At 32.1% G+C, this 18,065-nt stretch overlaps 2 protein-coding genes across 2 annotated transcripts; both read right to left on the bottom strand.

Annotated features, from left to right (window-relative positions):
* Positions 1-2,151: 2,151 nt before the first annotated feature.
* LOC137823103 (lysine-specific demethylase JMJ26-like) lies at positions 2,152-6,284 on the bottom strand. The gene is given in 13 exon segments (XM_068628225.1): positions 2,152-2,362; positions 2,451-2,570; positions 2,659-2,725; positions 2,727-2,742; positions 2,819-2,891; positions 2,979-3,386; positions 3,902-4,231; positions 4,581-5,253; positions 5,338-5,401; positions 5,471-5,603; positions 5,720-5,819; positions 5,904-6,016; positions 6,099-6,284. Coding segments are annotated over 13 exon segments (2,355 nt in total). The 3' UTR covers positions 2,152-2,290.
* A 9,247-nt stretch (positions 6,285-15,531) lies between these two features.
* Positions 15,532-17,632, bottom strand: LOC137820377 (caffeic acid 3-O-methyltransferase). The gene is made up of 4 exons (XM_068624442.1): positions 16,761-17,632; positions 16,368-16,678; positions 16,187-16,251; positions 15,532-16,089 (listed from the first exon to the last, which is right to left on the bottom strand). Exons 1-4 carry the CDS (start codon positions 17,177-17,179, stop codon positions 15,787-15,789), a joined length of 1,098 nt encoding a protein of 365 aa, XP_068480543.1. The 5' UTR covers positions 17,180-17,632; the 3' UTR covers positions 15,532-15,786.
* Between the last annotated feature and the right edge of the window lie 433 nt (positions 17,633-18,065).

The raw sequence follows: 18,065 nt of genomic DNA, 5'->3' as shown, positions 1-18,065 counted from the left end.
AGGTGTGTGGTGAGGAAGGTATGACAGGATGGTTCAATAAAGCAGTTGGGTGGAAGATTGGAGCGGGGACAAAGTGAGATTTTGGGAGGACTCTTGGGCTAATAATACCAACTTAAAGTCAATATACCCTAGGTTATATTCTCAGTCACTAGACCAAGGGTTAAAGGTGGAAGAGGTTGGTATCTGGGTTGACTCGGTGTGGGTGTGGAAATTAAGGTGGAGGCGTCCTGGCTTCGAATGTGAATCTACTTTACAGGAAGAATTGTTAAGATCCCTGTCCGGTGTTAATTTGAATAGGGAGATGAAGGATTGTATGACATGGAAGGGTGAAGATTTTTCAGTCAAGTCTGCATATGATTGTGTTGCAAAGAGTGACATCTGTAATGAGACTGTAACTTTTAAACACCTTTGGATGTCTAGAGCGTTTCCAAATGTCTTAACCACTGGTTGGAGGGTCCTTCTGGATAGGATACCGACAAGGGTAAACCTATCAAGGAGAGGTGTTGTGGTCGACACAACTATTTGTGCCCTTTGTCAGAAGTGGCCAGAATCCTCTCAGCATATGTTCTTGGAGTGTGAGTATTCACAACAGGTCTGGACCAGGTGCTATAGATGCATTGGAATTCTTTATGTACAGCACAAGACTCTTAGAGACCACTTTGAGAATTTTCTCTTGGTTCATGTAAATTTTAAACATAATCTTGTGTGGAAAGATGTGTGGGCAGCTATAATATGGAGTATCTGGGATCAAAGGAACAGAATAGCCTTTAAGCTAGGCAGAGTTGATACGGAGGAAATATTCCATATGGCATAGCTTAAAACATGGTTATGGCTGAGGTATAGGATGAAGTCCTTTAATCATTCTTTTTCTGATTGGCCTCTGAATCCTGTCTTGTTCATTAAAAGCTGTTATTAGATGGGAAGGCGTGAGGGGCAGTTGCTAGGAATAGAGATGAAAGGTAGGTTAGAGAAGTTTGGTAGGGTCCTATGGAGTATTCATTTGGGAGGGGTTGTGTGTGGTATAGAACCAGTGTTTTCACTGTAATAGGAAGATCTGGGTTCTGTGGTGGTTGTGGAAATGCAGGCTTTTGAATGTATATGTAATGGGTTGGGTAAAGCACTCATTTTACGGAGGGATGGGCTCGACAAGCAAGATGGAAGGAGCAATAAAAAGAAGTAGCAGAAACAAGGATCAGATTTAAAAGTAGGAAAATGCACTCGGTTAGGCAAAGCACTCATTTTACGGAGGGACCGCAACTGTAGTTCTTGAGGTAGGAATTATGTTAAGAAGAGTGCCAAAGGGGTTTAGTGTTATAGAGAATTTAGATAGATTTATTTAAAAAGTTTTTATACGTTGGGGTAGCAAGCCAATTTGGCTATGTATTAGGTGGAAGCTTGCAATGCTATTAGATGCTACGATTGTTGCTATGATTTGTGAAATATTTATTTAATTTAATTTATTCTTCGCCGATACAAAAAAAAGTACTCAAAGCTTTATCTTTGGAAAGAAAACGTTTTCACTGTAAATGTATAAAATAATTATACACCATCCAACTGAAACACAACAACCAGACAAATCAAACAAAGTGTAACAAAAGATCTTCAAACCTCATGAATTCTAATCACATTAAAACATGATGTGAAACATCTTATTTTAAATTACCTTTCTAAAATGATAGTTAGACTGACATTAATTTTATGAGAATGAATGAAGCAACTTAACTTTTTTCATAATTGAGGAAGTGGTTTTAGACTCTTAAAAAGAGTAAATTGCATTTGATATTTTTGTGACCAACCCAAGTTGGTAATAATTCTATACACTTATCCTGCAAACCATAGCAATAATACATACCATTCTGCACACTTTGCAGTGCCATTAAATTGTTGTTGTGGGAACCATCTGTTAGTCATTTATTTACAGTCTTATTATTTAAATGTTGGTCAAAACCAGCCTTATTATCTGTCTACTTGAATTTTCTTTGCCAATGAATACAATAATTTTCATTTTGTATTGTTTTGATCATTAACAGTTTACAAAACTTTGAGAATTGTCTTCTAAAATGTAACTCTGACAAAAAAAAGTTTCTACATTATTACCAAAATGGGAAACACTCAATTGTGAGTGGCTTTAGCTCTCCAATAAAAAACTTCACAATTTTCTATCTAGACTTTAACCCTCCAATAAACATTTCGACCTCACAATTTCTATCTAGACACTTAATATGCACAATCTAGAGTATCAGCGACCAAGGCAAAATTAAGTAGCTTTTTGAAAGCAGCGTTCATCCAGTCAAGAAAAGTTCAGCAAAGCTTTTAGGTCTGTGACAGCTTCATCAATGGCATAAACTATCATCTTCTTTATCTGTTCAACATGACCATATAAATCTGCTATTAATTTTGATGCATACATCATAAAGAGGAGAAGGAAATATAATTTAGAAGCAAATTACCTCAAGCTTATCTTCTCTAGCCTTGTGGTTCTTGGGAAGCTGGCGGAACTCATTAGTTAAACGCAGACACTCATGGATATTTTCTGGAGACACAAAGTCTACCGCAACTTTTGTGCATGACTGCAAGGTTTGGCATGTGGTGCTTAGAGCAACAGAAACAACTAAGTTATTTAGGAAAATTAGTCGAACATGTGTCTAGATATTTTACCTTGAGATTCCTGACTTGATGTGGGCATCCAGCAGGAATAAATACCGCCTCCCCAAGTTTTTGCTCAAGTCCACGGTTCTACATCTAAAAAATCAAAATTCCTGTTAGTAACAAATTACAGGCACTGAGCAAAAATTGTATGCAATTTCTTTGTACTAACCGAACTCCTCCTTCAGCTTCTTCTTGTGCTCCGATGTCAAATAAAAACATTGGTCATGAATTGGATGTGCAACCTAGTTAATAAATAACTTGATTTGAGCATCGGGGATAAAAGAATAAGGTTTGAGCATCAGAAATGTAAAGTGTTACAATTGTAATACCTGTTCAACGGGAGAACAATAAGTATGTCTAAATTCTCTTGAGTGCTTTCTAAGATATGTTTCTAACTTCTCAGAATCTTCTCTCCGAAAGATATCCCATAGAGCACTGCCTGTTTTCATTGATTCATTCTCTGTAGCAGACGTGACCCCTTCATGTACATCATTTGGAAAGATCCTTCCATTAATTTCAATAGGGCGCTTCTCTATGTCTTTGGATTCTAAAACTACCTTATTTTCTCTCCATACTCTGTTGTGTTTGAAAGGTCGGCCATTCAGGCTGTTGGAAACCCTTTCTTGAGCACACTGCTCTCTCTCACCTTGTACCTTGTGTGCTTCTTTCAACTTTGAAATAATTAAGTGCTGCTCATCAGTTAATATCACCTCTGCTGTATGGGTCAAAATATTGACCTATGACAATTACCAAAAAAGAAATTAGACCAAGAAAGAAGCCAATATGCTTCCATTTCAAACACGAGACATAAAAGTTTCTAAACCAAAATGCACATATACACCTCAACTCAAATGCACATCACGTGCACACTTATTTATTCTTTGTAATAAAGAACTATATTTTTCACATCCAGACCATCTAATTCAAATAAAGTAAAAGAAAGGCAATCGCCAATTCTTTTAACTCCTAAGTACCAAATTTTTATATTGTACCACCTTACAATATAGTTACACATTAAGAAACTAACTTCGAACCATATGAAGATATCCCTTTAGACTAGTAGGAAGAAAATAATATTAACTCATCCTCTACAAACAAACAATGAGAATTATTATTCAAACTTAGTTTCCAATCCAATATGCAAACAAAAATGTGATGTGAGCAAATGTGTGTGAGCGTAGAAAATTCAAATGAAATTGGCCAACTACTGCTTAAGCAACCAAATTACAGACTAGCGAAACTTGATGCATACCGCATCTGACATATCACAGTGAAGCTTTGTTACAGAGTCTCCTCTACCAAGCTCTTCTTTAATCCCATAGGCAATATATGTTTTCGGACCCATGTCAGGTTTTAGGACATGTGCTGGCAACTTCGCAGCAAGATTGAGAATTCCGCTCCGAGGATCGCTGTACTCTTGGAATGGCAAGGAGCGAATAAACTCATCACAATGGCGGGGCAAAAGATCTTCAAATTTATCAGATGGGGGCCAGTCTTTTAGCTTGAGCATCTCTGGCCAGAGATTTCTGTATGTTCTTCCCTCTATATAACCTTTAAAAAATGTGTGATTATCGATTTCGACCTGCATAAATTTAGAAGGGTAAATACTTAATAATATAGTATGTTGCACGAGAAACAAGCTAAAAATATTACACTTGAAATTTAGAAGATGAAATACTAAGATGGCAGTTGAAGCTCTCCACAATATGAGGAATCTAAAGCTAAAAGGGTATGCCTTATACATATTGAACTAAAAGTTAGTTATCTTATATAATGATAATAATACTTAGGGGTATAAAAGCATTCTTAAAAAATTATAAATTCGCAGCCAATCCACACAATGAGAGATTTGGTAAAAGAAAAACACGACAACTTTAGACATGCATGCTATAATATGACCAAAGTATCGATCAAAATGGACAAGGCCAAACCTCACAATTAGCCAGGCAATCAATGGCTTTCACTTCTGACATTTTTGAACCGACCTCTGAAACCCTATTTTCGCATAATGCTCGCCACATTACCATCGGCTTCCAGCTCAGACCGGTGCCCAGTTTAAGGGCATCAGGAACTATAATTGGTTCGCCATTAGCCCAATGCTTTTGGAAAAGTAACAATCCTCCCTTTTGAATGTTACTTGACTCTGAACAGGACATATTATCATCCTTTCTCAAAGAGGTGTATCTTGATACTGCTTTTTTTTGCTGAAGAGTAGTGTTTACATTTTCCCAAATTTTCAGCATACTGCGAGTTCTGATTTCCAATTCAGATATCCACCCACTTGGTAGGACACGTCTGAGCTCCAATGCAGCACTACCACAACCGCCGAACTCCTTTGGTGCACATCGGATGCTTCCATCACTCTTAGCATTCCACACATTAGATAGCTTGGTATGACATTCTGATGTTCCGAAATCATTAGACACAGGTAGAGGGTCTCCACCATGCATATATTCATAGCCCCTATTCACATATGAGAACTTCTGCTCGACCCGGGGTGTAATGCTTCCATCTCTTATTTCTTGGCAACAACTAAGGCAGAGTTCATAGGAACAACTGGGGCAGCTTCTATGAAGGTCAATAATTGAAGTAGCACAGTGATCACTGTTGTATGAAAAAAAGTAAATAAAACAGCTATTATAAAACATGTAAAGATCAGACTAGTATCTTTACAAGAAGGGCACTTACCAATAGATACGTTCATCGTTGCCACAAAGACTTGGAGGTATTTCCTTCTCAAAAGAATTCTTTCCTGACAAGATTTAATGTTGGTGATCTTTTCAATGCAATAACGCAAAACTTAAAAGGTGAAGATTAAAACCTAGTATTTTAGCTTCAATCTGCTCCTCTTGATTTTGTTCTTGACAAATTTGTTTCAAAAACGGTAGGAGTAAGTTAATCATATAATGCAGATACTGAGCCTTTTCATAATCGGTTATGTCCCTGTTAGATGTCTGAAAGTAGATATAAAAAGAAATTCAAAAGTTAGCAGTGCAGATACAATCATAATATATGAAAGTTTGTTTCATTATACAAATTAATCTAGGGTAGACATCAGAACAAATCAAACCTTAATCACTCCTCTTGAGCACAAGCAAACATTGCAATTGCAGTTTTTCCGGCAAAACGGACAACTTACAGCAATTTCTTCTATTTTCATATCAGGGTACCTGTGTGTAAAAGTCACAAACAGCACGGTTAACAAGCACATAATCATTCAGCATCATAGATTGATTAAATGTAAAGTGCCATACCATTTATCAATACACTGCATACAGTACATGTTCGGGCATTTAGGACAACGCACAAAAAGTCTTCTGCCCTTTTTCATGCATTGATGACAATTTCGGGGCTTTTGTTCAACATTCTGATCAAGAAGACAATCGGTTAGCATTATTGAAATATGATGTATTATACCATCTATTTAAGGTGCTGAGAAAGATGTTCACCTTCACATTATTCATTCTTCTTGATCTTCTCCTGGTCTTTGCCCCTAAGAGAATAAGCATTTCTTCATCTTCTAAATCATCATTCAAGAGATCATCTTTATATTTCCTTTTCTTGTTTGAGACAGGAAGCTTTTCCTTCAGTGAACACAAATCTTCTCTGTAAACTTTTGAGAATCTGGACAACATCTTATCCTCAGTTTGCGGAGTTTTTTACTGTTCTTTACTTTGGACAGCAACCTTCTTTGTTACTGCAAAATGAAAATTGGAAATGCAACTAAGTATTGTCAATAATTCACAAGCACACTCATTTTATAGGATTAGGAGTGGGCCATGCGGCCCGGCCCACGATTCACTACCTAAAAGTAAGGGGGTGGGCTTATTAATCTAGCCTGCTGATCCTGTTTGGCCCGTCCGCATAACCCATAGTCCGCGCGGGCCAACAGTGGGACAGGATGGGTTGACCCGCTGGCCCGTATAAATAATTTTTTTTTTAAAAATGAAAATAAAAAACATCTCATTTATTGTAGTGTAACATTTCTTTTATTTTATTTTAAAAAAATTGAATTTAATGTACTAAAAGGAATATTTTATTTTTATCATCTAAAGGATTTAGTATTAAGAGTGAAAGTGAATTTAATTTTAAGTAAAGTCTTATATTTAAAATTTGTTAGTAAAAAAATAGTATACAAAAAGATTTTAATAGGATAGTTAAAAAATTAGTCATCTTCATTAAAATATTTTGTAGCAAAACTTTAATAAGATCCACTTATACATTTAGGTACATATATAGGAAAAAAATAGATGCAAAACAAAACTTTATTATTTTTATCTTAATTAAATGAATTGAAACACGAATAAAATTTTATTTTTTTCAGTAATAAAAATAATTCTTTTTATAATTAATGAAATTTTAATTTTTTAAACAAAATCTTATGAGGGCTGCCCGTTGGCCCGCATGTTACTTCATATGTTGGACGGGCCAGTGAAATGACCCCGCACTCCTATCACGGAGCAGGCCATCCCGCATTGCCACCCCTGTTTAGGGTTTAGGGTACATGGTTCATGATTTATGGTTTATAGATTAGGGTTTATGATTTATGATTTAATATTTAGGGTTTGACGTTTAGGATTTAGGATTTATTACTTAATGTTTAGGGTTTGGGATTTAGGGTAAGGGGTGGCAATGCGGGCTGACCCGTCTCGCATAGACCCACCCCACACTATGCAAGTTCATTTCAGTGGCCCGCCTCGCATTAGAAGTAACATGTGGGTCAGCCCGCATAAGATTTAAAAAAAATCATTAATTATAAAAAAAACTTATTCTTATTACTGAAAAATTAAAATTTTAATCATGTTTCAATTCATTTAATTAAGATAAAAAATATAAATTCAACTAACAGGGTTATTAGAAGGCTTGATTAAAAATAATAAAGTTTTGTTTTGCATATATTTTTTCCTATTTATGTATGTAAATGTATAAGAAAGTTTTGTTACAAAATATTTTAATGAAGATGACTAATTTTTTAACTATCCTATTGAAATCTCTTCTTTATATTATTTTTTTATCAACAAATTTTAAATATAAGATTTTACTTAAAACTAAATCTACTTTCACTTTTAATACTAACTCCTTTAGATGATTAAAATAAAACATTCCTTTTTTTGAGTACATTGAATTCAATTTTTTTAAAATAAAATAAAAGAAATGTCACCCTGTAATAATGAATGAATGAGATTTTTTTAAATTAAATAATTTTTATTTATTTATGCGGGTAAGCGGGTCAACCTGTTTTGTCTCGCTGTTGGCCGCGTGAGCTGCGGGTTTACAGGATGGGGCAAAGAAACCCAGCAAGCTAGATTAATGAGTCCGTCGTGCACTTTTAGGTAGCGACCTGCATTGTCACCCCTATATAGAATTTAGAGCTTATATTTTAGGCAGAGCGAAGCTTCAAAGAAACACATTCTCACCCTAAATAATCACCTACAATAAAAAAAAATTACATACAGTAAAAACATTATTTATTTTTATAATTACTTTTATTAAAAATATTTTTATATTTTAATAATATTTTTATTTTCAATAGTTATTATTATTATTCATCTTTTAATAAAAAATAATTTATTTATTTATTTAATAAAATAATAATTGAATAATTTATTTTTATTTCAAAATAATTAAATAATTAATCTTTTTAAAAAATAACAGTTATATATAATAGTTTAATTTTTTAATATATATATATATATATATATAATTTATCATCTAAACAAAGAATATACTCAATTGTTATTATAATTTAATAAATAAATTCATTAAAAAAAATTACTTCTTACAAAGAATATACTTAATTATTTTTATAATTTAATAAATAAATTCACTTATAAATTGTAAGTAAATTCAAATAGACTTTTAAACACTAATTTTATTTGTTCTCCTATTTAAGAAAAAAATATAGTGTTACATAATTATAAGAAAAAATATATTTATAAATTTATGTCATATATTAATTTAATGAAATTATAATTATTAGAAATTTATAATATATTATTTATAATAAAAAGAATAAAATAAAATTTTTAATATTTTTGAAAAATACGGACATGATTCATGTGTTTCTACTAGTATTTATATAAAAATAATAATAACAAATAATAAAATGAATAATTTTTATCAATAAAGAAAGTTAAGAAAAAGATGAAAAAGAAATTATAATTATTATAATTCAAATGTGCACAAATGTTCCTCCATGCACAGGATCTGTTCTTAGACCCTTCAGTTAAAGTACAGACGGTCATTGAAAGGTTAAGTCTCAAAATACCAAATGCCACAAAGAAAATAAACTCACTCAAAATGTTCCGTCAACTTTTGAGCATCTGGACAACTTCGGTCACTGCAAAATGAAAATTAGCCAAATGCAAGAAGTATTGTCAGAATATAACTCCAACTCCTAAACATATACATGTAGAATAATTCACAAACACGCTCTTTTTATAAGTTTAAGGGTTAAAATTATGGTTTAGGCTTGGATAAGGGTTAAGGGTTTAAGATTTTGGATTTTGGGTTTTGTGTTTTGAGGTTTTGGTTTATGATTTAGGATTTAGAGTGCAATGCAGGTTTCTCCCTCCCGCATAGGTCTGTCCCGCGTTATGAATGTGGGCTGATTTTACTGGCTCGACCCGTATAAGAAGTAACCCGCAGACTAACCCGTATAAGATTTTTTTTAGAAAAAAATTAAAAATTTTAAAAAACTTATTTATATTACTGAAAAATTAAAATTTTATCATGTGTTTCAATTCATTTAATTACGATAAAAATATAAATTCAAAAACCAAGATTATTAGAATGTTTGATTAAAAATAATAAAGTTTTATTTTGCATCTATTTTTTTCTATTGAAATCTCTTCTATAAATTACTTTTTTATTAACAAATTTTAAATATAAGACTTTACTTAAAATTAAATCCACTTTTACTCTTAATACTAACTCTTTAGATGATTAAAATAAAACATTTATTTTTTAGTATATTAAATTCAATTTTTTTAAAAATAAAATAAAATATGTTTTTTTTTAAATAATAATTATTTTTTCTTTACACAAATTTGGGTCAACCCGTCCTGTCTCACTGTAAGCTCGTGCAGACGGGCTAAACGAGGTCAGCAGACTAGACTACCTACCCCGTACTTTTAGTAGACAGGCCGTGGGCCAGCCCGCATGGCACACTCCTAACCCTCAACCCTATAAAATGATCGTGCTGGTGAATTATTCACAATACTTGTTGCATTTCTAATTTTCATTTTGCAGTGAAGGTTGTTGTCCCAAGTAAAGAACAACCAAAAATTTCGCAAACTCCAGATAAGCCGATGTTGTCCATATCCTCAAAAGTTTACATAACTTCGAAGAGAAAAGCTGAATAAATCCCTGAGCATGGTCATTACAAGAATTGTGCAGTAAGAGTGACGGAAGAGAAGCGAGAGATTCGAGAAATCAATAAGTCTGATAATACAAAACCAAAGTTAGAAGGGAGAGAAGATTTGTGTTCACTGAAAAAAACAAAACTACCATGCTGGAGAAGAGATGAGAAAGAAAAGTTTACTCTCTCAAATAAAAAGGAAATATAAATATGATTTTTTATTAAGCATGGATAAATGAGATATGATTTTTTTTAAAACTAATAATTTTGTTTATTTATCTGGATCAGTGGTCAATCCGTCCTACTCTGTTATTGGTTCGCGTAGGCCGTAGGTTATGCGAGATGAGTTAAAACGGGTCAACATGCTAGATTAATGAGCTCGTCCACACTTTTAGATAGCGGAGCACAAGTCCGTCTGTATATTCCGTCCTGCATTACCATTCCTATTTAGAATTTAGAGTTTCACGTTTAGGGTGTGTTTGGATTAAGGAGGGGATTTGAGAGAATGAATTTAAAGTGATTTGAGAGGAAAGTGAGGTTGTTTGGATTGTAGGTATATTAGAGTAGATTTGTGAGGAAAGTTTATTGAATTTTGTGAATGATGTGATAGTTGTATGAAAATTTTGACATTTTAATAGTATTATGTAAATTTTTAATAATTATAAAATATATATTATAAATTAATTTTAATTTTATTATTATTTATTTTTATCAATATTAATTATTATTTATAATTTATAATTATAATTGTTATTTCATAAATTTATTATTAATATTTTTATTTTAATTATCATTTTATATATTTATTAATATTTTAATAATTATTATTATTATTTATGTTGATAATATATATATATATATATTAATCAAAATCTTCGCATTTCTTCGGAATTTTTCGTAAATATGCCAAAAAAGAAAGCTGAAAATATTTTGCCTTGTTTTCTACATTCTATTGTTATTTTATTTCTTGATTTATGAACTTTTAACGCATTTTTTACCTTATAACTTTCTGTTAGTTGGATCCAAACGTAGCATTAGAAATTAGAAATTAAAAATTAAAAATTAGAAATTAAAAATTAGAAATTAAAAATTAGAATTTAAAGTTTAGAATTTGAGATTTAAAGTAAAAGCATCAAAGAAACACATTCTCACCATAAATTCAACAAATTATTTTACTATAAAATCATAATATAAAATTACATAAGAAATCAACAAGATTGCAGTTTGTTTAAATATATTAGAATTCATAAAAGTCAAGAAAAGAAGAAATAAAAAGTACAACTAACTCTCCAGTCAACTTTTAAAATCAAATCCAATGGAGTTGATCCGAATCAACCCAAGAACATTGATTGCTCCCAACACATCATCAAACAAACCAGAGCACTTGGCCGAGGAATGACACAGGAATAAAAAAAAAAAAATTCAAAATTCACTCATAAAACATAAATACTCAATTCAATGAAACCGAAGTCTGAGAGAAAATAAAAAATCAAAAGATAGATTTTGATGTTGATGGCGATGACAAGAAGCCCGTGGATCAGTAACCTTTCATATCCTTCCTCTTTTAACTTTGCCCTTCACAAAGTTTATTGCTACCCTTTGGGAAAGGGGAAGTGGCCTTAATATGTGAAAAATAATTATAGAATCTTAAAATACATAGATTTTTCTTTTCCAATTAAGAATCTGGAATGATTTAGAATTGATGGATGGGATGGGTTGTGAAATTCTGCCCTCAATCACATGATTGCTTCTGTCACTACTGTTTTAGATTTTTTTTTAATATTTTATAGATATCAACCATTTGTTGGATTTATTTATGAAATGTATTTGATTTTAAATTTTTTCAATCAAGGTATACTCATATTTTAAATCTATACCTTTGAAGATATGCTATTGTTTACAATACATCCTTTTATTTTATTTTATGTATTATTTAAATTTATTTTATTGAATAAACAAATATTTAAATAAAATAGTTTTGAAGATTTTAATTTTACCCATTTTTTAAATTTCACTTGAAATATAAATGGGTAGAGTAATAGAAATTAGAAAATACAAAAAGAATATACTTAATAAAAAATAATTGATATAATGTTGAACTTTATCAAAGTAGGAATGAAACACTTTCCAAAAATAGGTTGAAAGGAAAAAATTTAGTTTATAAAAAATATTAGATAAACTATTTAATATTGATTATTTAAAGAATGATATACATTTTTTAGTTAAGTTTCTCACCCTAATTTTTTTTATGAGTGGTGAAAATATAAGTTTCTTAAGTTAAAATGTTTTTTATTAAAATCACACTATACTACTCTTATCAACTAATTTAATCTAATAGCAAATTAAAACATTAGTGAAAATAATATACTTTTATTTAATATTTATATAATTTTTCTCAAAAATATTTTTACCAATTACATGTACTTTAGTTCTTTTTTAGAAATCATAATTAACAAAATTCATTATTTTCATAAATTAAGATTCCCTGTATATTCAAACATTTTTCCAGATCCTAATTTCGCACTTATCAAATATAATCCAAATATAATGTTAGTCAATGTTACTCTCTCTATTTATGTTATTAAATTTAGAAAAAATATAAAATATAATTAATATTGGAAAATAAATATTTATATATTCTGTTCACATTTATCTTCAACTGATAAATAATATATTGAGGTTTAACGACCACTAGGGATATGACTGGTTTGACAATTGATGTTGCAAGCAGATTATCTCGGAAAGGAAAAAGAATGAACAGCAGGACAACAAGGTGGAGCATATAAGAGAAACTGAAATTGTTGACCTTGTTCGCCTATTTCAGAAAAGGGCATTCACATAGATTAATATGTATGTTGAATTATTTAATATTTTTACTCTTTTAACTTGTTTTCAAATAGTTTTCGTTATGTAATATAATTTATTTTTAATTTAACTTTTTCTTAAATTATGTATTTGAAGTTATTTTTATTTATCTTTATTGAATTTTGAATATCTATAAACAATTTTGAATTTTTTTATTATAAAATAGTCAAAATACCATTTTAAATAGGTATTAATAATACATATAAAAATAGTCACCGAAATTGATTTGGTGGCTATATCTACAATGTTGATGTTTAGTGACAGAAACAAAATCGGTCGCTGTAATTAAAAAAATATTTAGCCTATGAAATCAATTTTTTCACTATAAGGGTCTCCATTTAACCACCAAATTAGTTACCACAAGTTTTTTTTTAATTAATTACTTTAATCCATTAGCCATCGCAAATGGTGGTCGTTATCACCTTTTATTTCGACCATCGACTTAGTTACCAATTTTTTATAAAAATTTGGTCGCTTATTTGGTTCCTAATTCTAGTGACCAAATTTTTCACCGATTTAGCCACCAATTTTTTGTAAAAATTTGGTCGCTAATTTGGTTCCTGAAGTCTGGTGACCTGCTTTTCTGTAACCGATTTAGCCATCGAAATTTCAGTCGTAAATTTACGATTAATTTATAATTTAGTCGCTAAATGTTTTGCGATTAAGGTTTTCGCTTCCATTTTTATTTGGTGACTATTTCGGTCATGAATATGTTTAGTGACCGGTTATAGTACTTTTAGTGACCGAGGTGATTGCTAAAAGTGATTTTTTTTGTAGTAACTTTTTCACAAAAAAATGATAATTATTGTCATTGATGCTTTCTTTTAGATTTTCACAGCTGCTTGATTAATCTTTAAGAACAAGTTTCCCTTGTCATGTTTCTTCAGAAATTTCTTCCTAGGTTATTGATTTCTTTAATAACTTACATAATAGATTGAGTTACTTCCTTCATTGTTAAGTTTTGTTTCTTTCTGAAGCAACGTATTTTGCAATTGATGTACAATTCATTTATCATTCATGGCACTATAGATCATTTGAATAGGCTACTCAAATAATAATGAGTTCAAAATAAATTGTACAAGAAAATTTCATTCACAGTTATTTCGAAGGTTTTTGGTCTTACTGCAACAATGTTTATCATTTCAATAACATGCTCATGCATCTCATTAAACTTCATGGTAGTCAATGTACTCATTAATGTCCTAACAAAACATTTATCAGTAGTTTGGGAGCGTTCTCCCATAAACCTCAAACTCTTTAGCACTTCCATTTTTGCGAAATATTGTTTAAAACAATCATTCTCATAAACATTAAAGTGAATATGTTTGATTTTTTTTCAAGCTTTATAATGATTTTTATGTTCATTGTTGCTACAACCAATAATATTGACCAAGATTCATAACACTGAGGCAAAATAAGACTTGCTCAATCTAATTAGAGAAATTAAATTCATCACCCACTCACCCATCTCTCCTCATTGCATATACACAGGGTAAAGGTTGACACAAACAAAACTCACCCATCTCTCCTCATTGCATATACACAGGGTAAAGGTTGACACAAACAAAAGTGAATTCATCAAATTGGGGAACCAAGCTATATAATGAAATTTTACGTGTTAGAATCATAAAACACATGTCATACACATGGTTCTCACATAATGCAAGTGTCGAAAGTATTGGAAGGAGGCGGAAAGATAAACTTTCTCATCCTCTCAAATATGGACAAGATGATAACTTTTGGGATGTATTTATTACCTATAAGCTATCACTTCATGTAATGAACTATGGTTTAAGTTTAAAGTATATAATTTTATGATATAAATATAATATTATATATAATTGTAAGTAGGTTCTTATTGTAATAAAAATTAAATGAGAACACGAACAAGATTATCTTTAAAGACTTGGACGAACACTACTATTAAGGACTTTTTTGCGGTATGTTATCCAAACCCCCACAGTACAACAAGAATTTATCGAGTAGTATGCCGAGGATCACATTACTAGCAAGCTCTTAAGAGCAAAGAACCCAATATAAGAAAAAAGAAGAGAATGAGTAAAAGTGTGATTTCTGGAAAGGAGTGTAGACATCTACTTATAGGGAGCGGAAACTTGAGTTACACAGTTACATGCTTCCATGATCTTGGTAAGTTACTAAAGAGAAAGATGAACGTTTTGAAAAAGGGAAGACAATAAGAATGAACTTTGTGAAAAAGGGAGACAATGTTCATGTAACGTGAAAGACAAAGATATTGTAAATCAAGGTTCCAACGTTTACAAGATAAAAAAAATTAAGTAAAATCTAGATAAAGTTTCAAGCAATTAAACCAAGTGGTATGAAACAACTTAGACTTCCCTATCACACAAAATGGTATGAAACAACTTAGACACATGCAAGAGAGGAATGGTGCACAAAAAATACAAATTAGATCTACAATTTCATGCATGTAAAATTTAGCTTCTTTATTGTCCACGTTAAAGAAATAAGGAGAGTTGCTGATAAAAAAAAAAAAAAGATATAAGGAGAGTTATTGTATATAAACATTTTGAAAGTGTAAAAAGTAAGTAATGTGACCCTTTTATAATACTAATAATGTATAACACTTCTTTATAGTAATTAACAATAAAAAAATTAAAATTATTAGAATAACATGGTAAGTAAAAGTGATGTTTATTGAAGAATGACCGTAAGAGAGACACCAAAATATGTGTGATCAACTCGTATATAAGTCACATAAGTAACTTGTTATTATTTTATAAAGGGAGTACACATTTAAATTTATTCATTATTATTTTCCTAATGTATGAAGAGAAATTTACATTTTTCCGTGAAAGCTTCGTAAGTAACACCACAAGCATATCCTCAGTCAAAATCCAAATCCAAGTCGATCTGAATACACGCCAAATAACTTAAACCTTCTTGAGAAACTCCATGATGTAGGAATTGAAAGCAGAGCACAAGACTCGGAAACCTTGGAATCCAGATCCTTTGGCCAGAGCCTCAAACTCTTTCTCTGTTCTCTCTTTCCCACCTGGATTATGAGCCAACATTATCACATCGATGTGAACCACACCCTTTGTGGCCAAGCTAGAATCTGGAGCCACTGGAAGAATGCATTCTGCCACAATCACCTTCCCGTTTTCTGGTAATGCATCGTAGCAGTTCTTCAGAAACTTCAAACAGTGTTCATCACTCCAATCGTGGCAAATCCACTGGAGGTATAAATGAAATTAAAATCATTAGCATAAACAAGTAAGAAGAAATCCTTTAAACTAGGTAAGAAAAAGGGATTCAAGTTTTAACATTCACCTTCATAAAAACAGCGTCAGCTTTTGGAACACTCACAAACATGTCTCCACCTACATGCTCCACTCCTGCACCAAAACAGCAATGTCAAAATTTTCCATGAACGGGTGACAATGCTTGGAAAAAAATAATATAAGCAACAGCTCTAATATGATCGCAACCTCCTGAACTTAAAAACACCTACCTGGATAAGATGGGGCGTCTTCGATGACATGGGGTAAATCAAAATTAATACCCTTAATATTTGGATACTTTGAGACTATCATGTTTATTATAGCTCCAGTTCCACCACCAACATCTACCAGAGATTTAAGACCCTCAAAGCCTGTGTAGGTCTCAAGAATTTTCTTCATTGTGATGGTAGAGTGATCAGCCATACCCTTGTTGAAAACCTTGTTAAACCTTGGATCTGTTCCATGGTACTCAAAGGCTGTCATTCCATATGCCTTGTTAAATGGAATGCCCCCATCAAGAACTGCATCTTTCAAGTAGTACCTACAATAACACAGTCATGTCAACTTTAATTTAACTGCTAAAGGGAAATAGTTTTAATTCAATTATATCCTACTACGGATACCAGCTTTCCATGAGGACTTTGTCCTGGTTCATGAGGTTGAGAGCAGCAATGGAGACGCCATCCTCGTTCTTGACCAAGTACTTGGCAACAGGAGCAAGACCATAGAGCCTCTCAACCTTGCCATCAGGGAGAGTGCGGAGAGTGAAAGAGAGGATATTGTAGGAAGCCAGTAGGCGCAAGATGCGGTCCAACATGACGGGTGCCTCAGGGTTGCGTGTTGGGAGCTGAGAAGCAATCTGGGAGGGAGAAAGATGAACTCCAGGGCCACCCTTGGCTATGATTTCCAACAGATCAAGCTCAATCGCTGATTTCAGAACCATTGGGAGGACAGAGGCACTCGCCAGTTGCATGGCAAACAGGTTTGCCTCTTCATCAGACACATGGCTTGGAGTGATCTGAGTCTCACCTGTTGAACCCATTCTTGATACTTTCAATTTACCTCAGATTCTTTATTCGAGATTGGAGCAAGTGCTTTTGCTATGAGCCTGTGACCTCAATGCTTCCATCTGAAGTGCTTTTATATTCATAAAGATATAAAGATATTTAGAAATGATGTTAATGGCTCCCCTACTTGCACCTGTCACCGTCCCAACAACCACACCCAGGTCCCACAAAGACCATGTGTGAATACGCAAACCAAAATTATATTCATGCTCCTCTTTTACAAAATTTTGTACAGTAAAGTGGCAAAAAGTAGTCTGGTATGGTATGAATATGATCCATGTGGAATGTGGTGGCGAGTGAAATTAAAAAAGAATAATGTAATAAATAAGTTCACAAAGAAATGGACTAAACAAAGATGTGATGTAAAAACCAGTGAATAAGTGCTCATTAATTGAAGCAGAGTGTTCTCTGTTTGAAAAATGAAAAGCGAAAAAATCAGTTCGTAAATTAGTAAATTTATAAAAGTTGGTGAAATTGTAGAGCAAATGCAAGAAGGAAAAGAAGCCTCTGACCAGAAGTGCACTTGTACAAGTTTGTCAATATATATAACGACAGAGAAATAAAATTTCAATGAGAGGACTTTTTGATAGAGGGTTACCTAATACGTCACTATTAGAAGGAACTTTGAACTAATTTACGTAAGAGTCAGCATTTGTAGCTGCTCCAAAGTCTAAGCTGTTACACATACGTACCCAACTGGTACGCAAATTCAAATACCCATAAAATGTATTCATATTTTATTAATATTCAAGACCACCGAAAGAGAGAGTGGAGTAAGTATGGTTCAATTTTCTTTGTCAAATAGAGACAATATGGCTCATTTCTATATTTCTTCTTCCCCTTCCCAAGAAGTTCTTGATT

The sequence above is a fragment of the Phaseolus vulgaris genome, chromosome 9 (assembly GCF_000499845.2).
Source record: "Phaseolus vulgaris cultivar G19833 chromosome 9, P. vulgaris v2.0, whole genome shotgun sequence".
Classification (NCBI taxonomy): domain Eukaryota; kingdom Viridiplantae; phylum Streptophyta; class Magnoliopsida; order Fabales; family Fabaceae; genus Phaseolus; species Phaseolus vulgaris.
Note: the sequence above shows the minus strand (reverse complement) of the source record. Positions and strands in the feature narration are given on the sequence as shown.

Excerpts from the sequence above, each read along its gene's own strand:
- LOC137820377 (XM_068624442.1), bottom strand. The coding sequence starts at position 17,179 with ATGGGTTCAACAGGTGAGACTCAGATCACTCCAAGCCATGTGTCTGAT. Across the intron at positions 16,679-16,760 it reads AAAGTCCTCATGGAAAGCTG|GTACTACTTGAAAGATGCAG; the intron begins GTATCCGTAGTA and ends GTGTTATTGTAG. Across the intron at positions 16,090-16,186 it reads CTGACGCTGTTTTTATGAAG|TGGATTTGCCACGATTGGAG; the intron begins GTGAATGTTAAA and ends TTATACCTCCAG.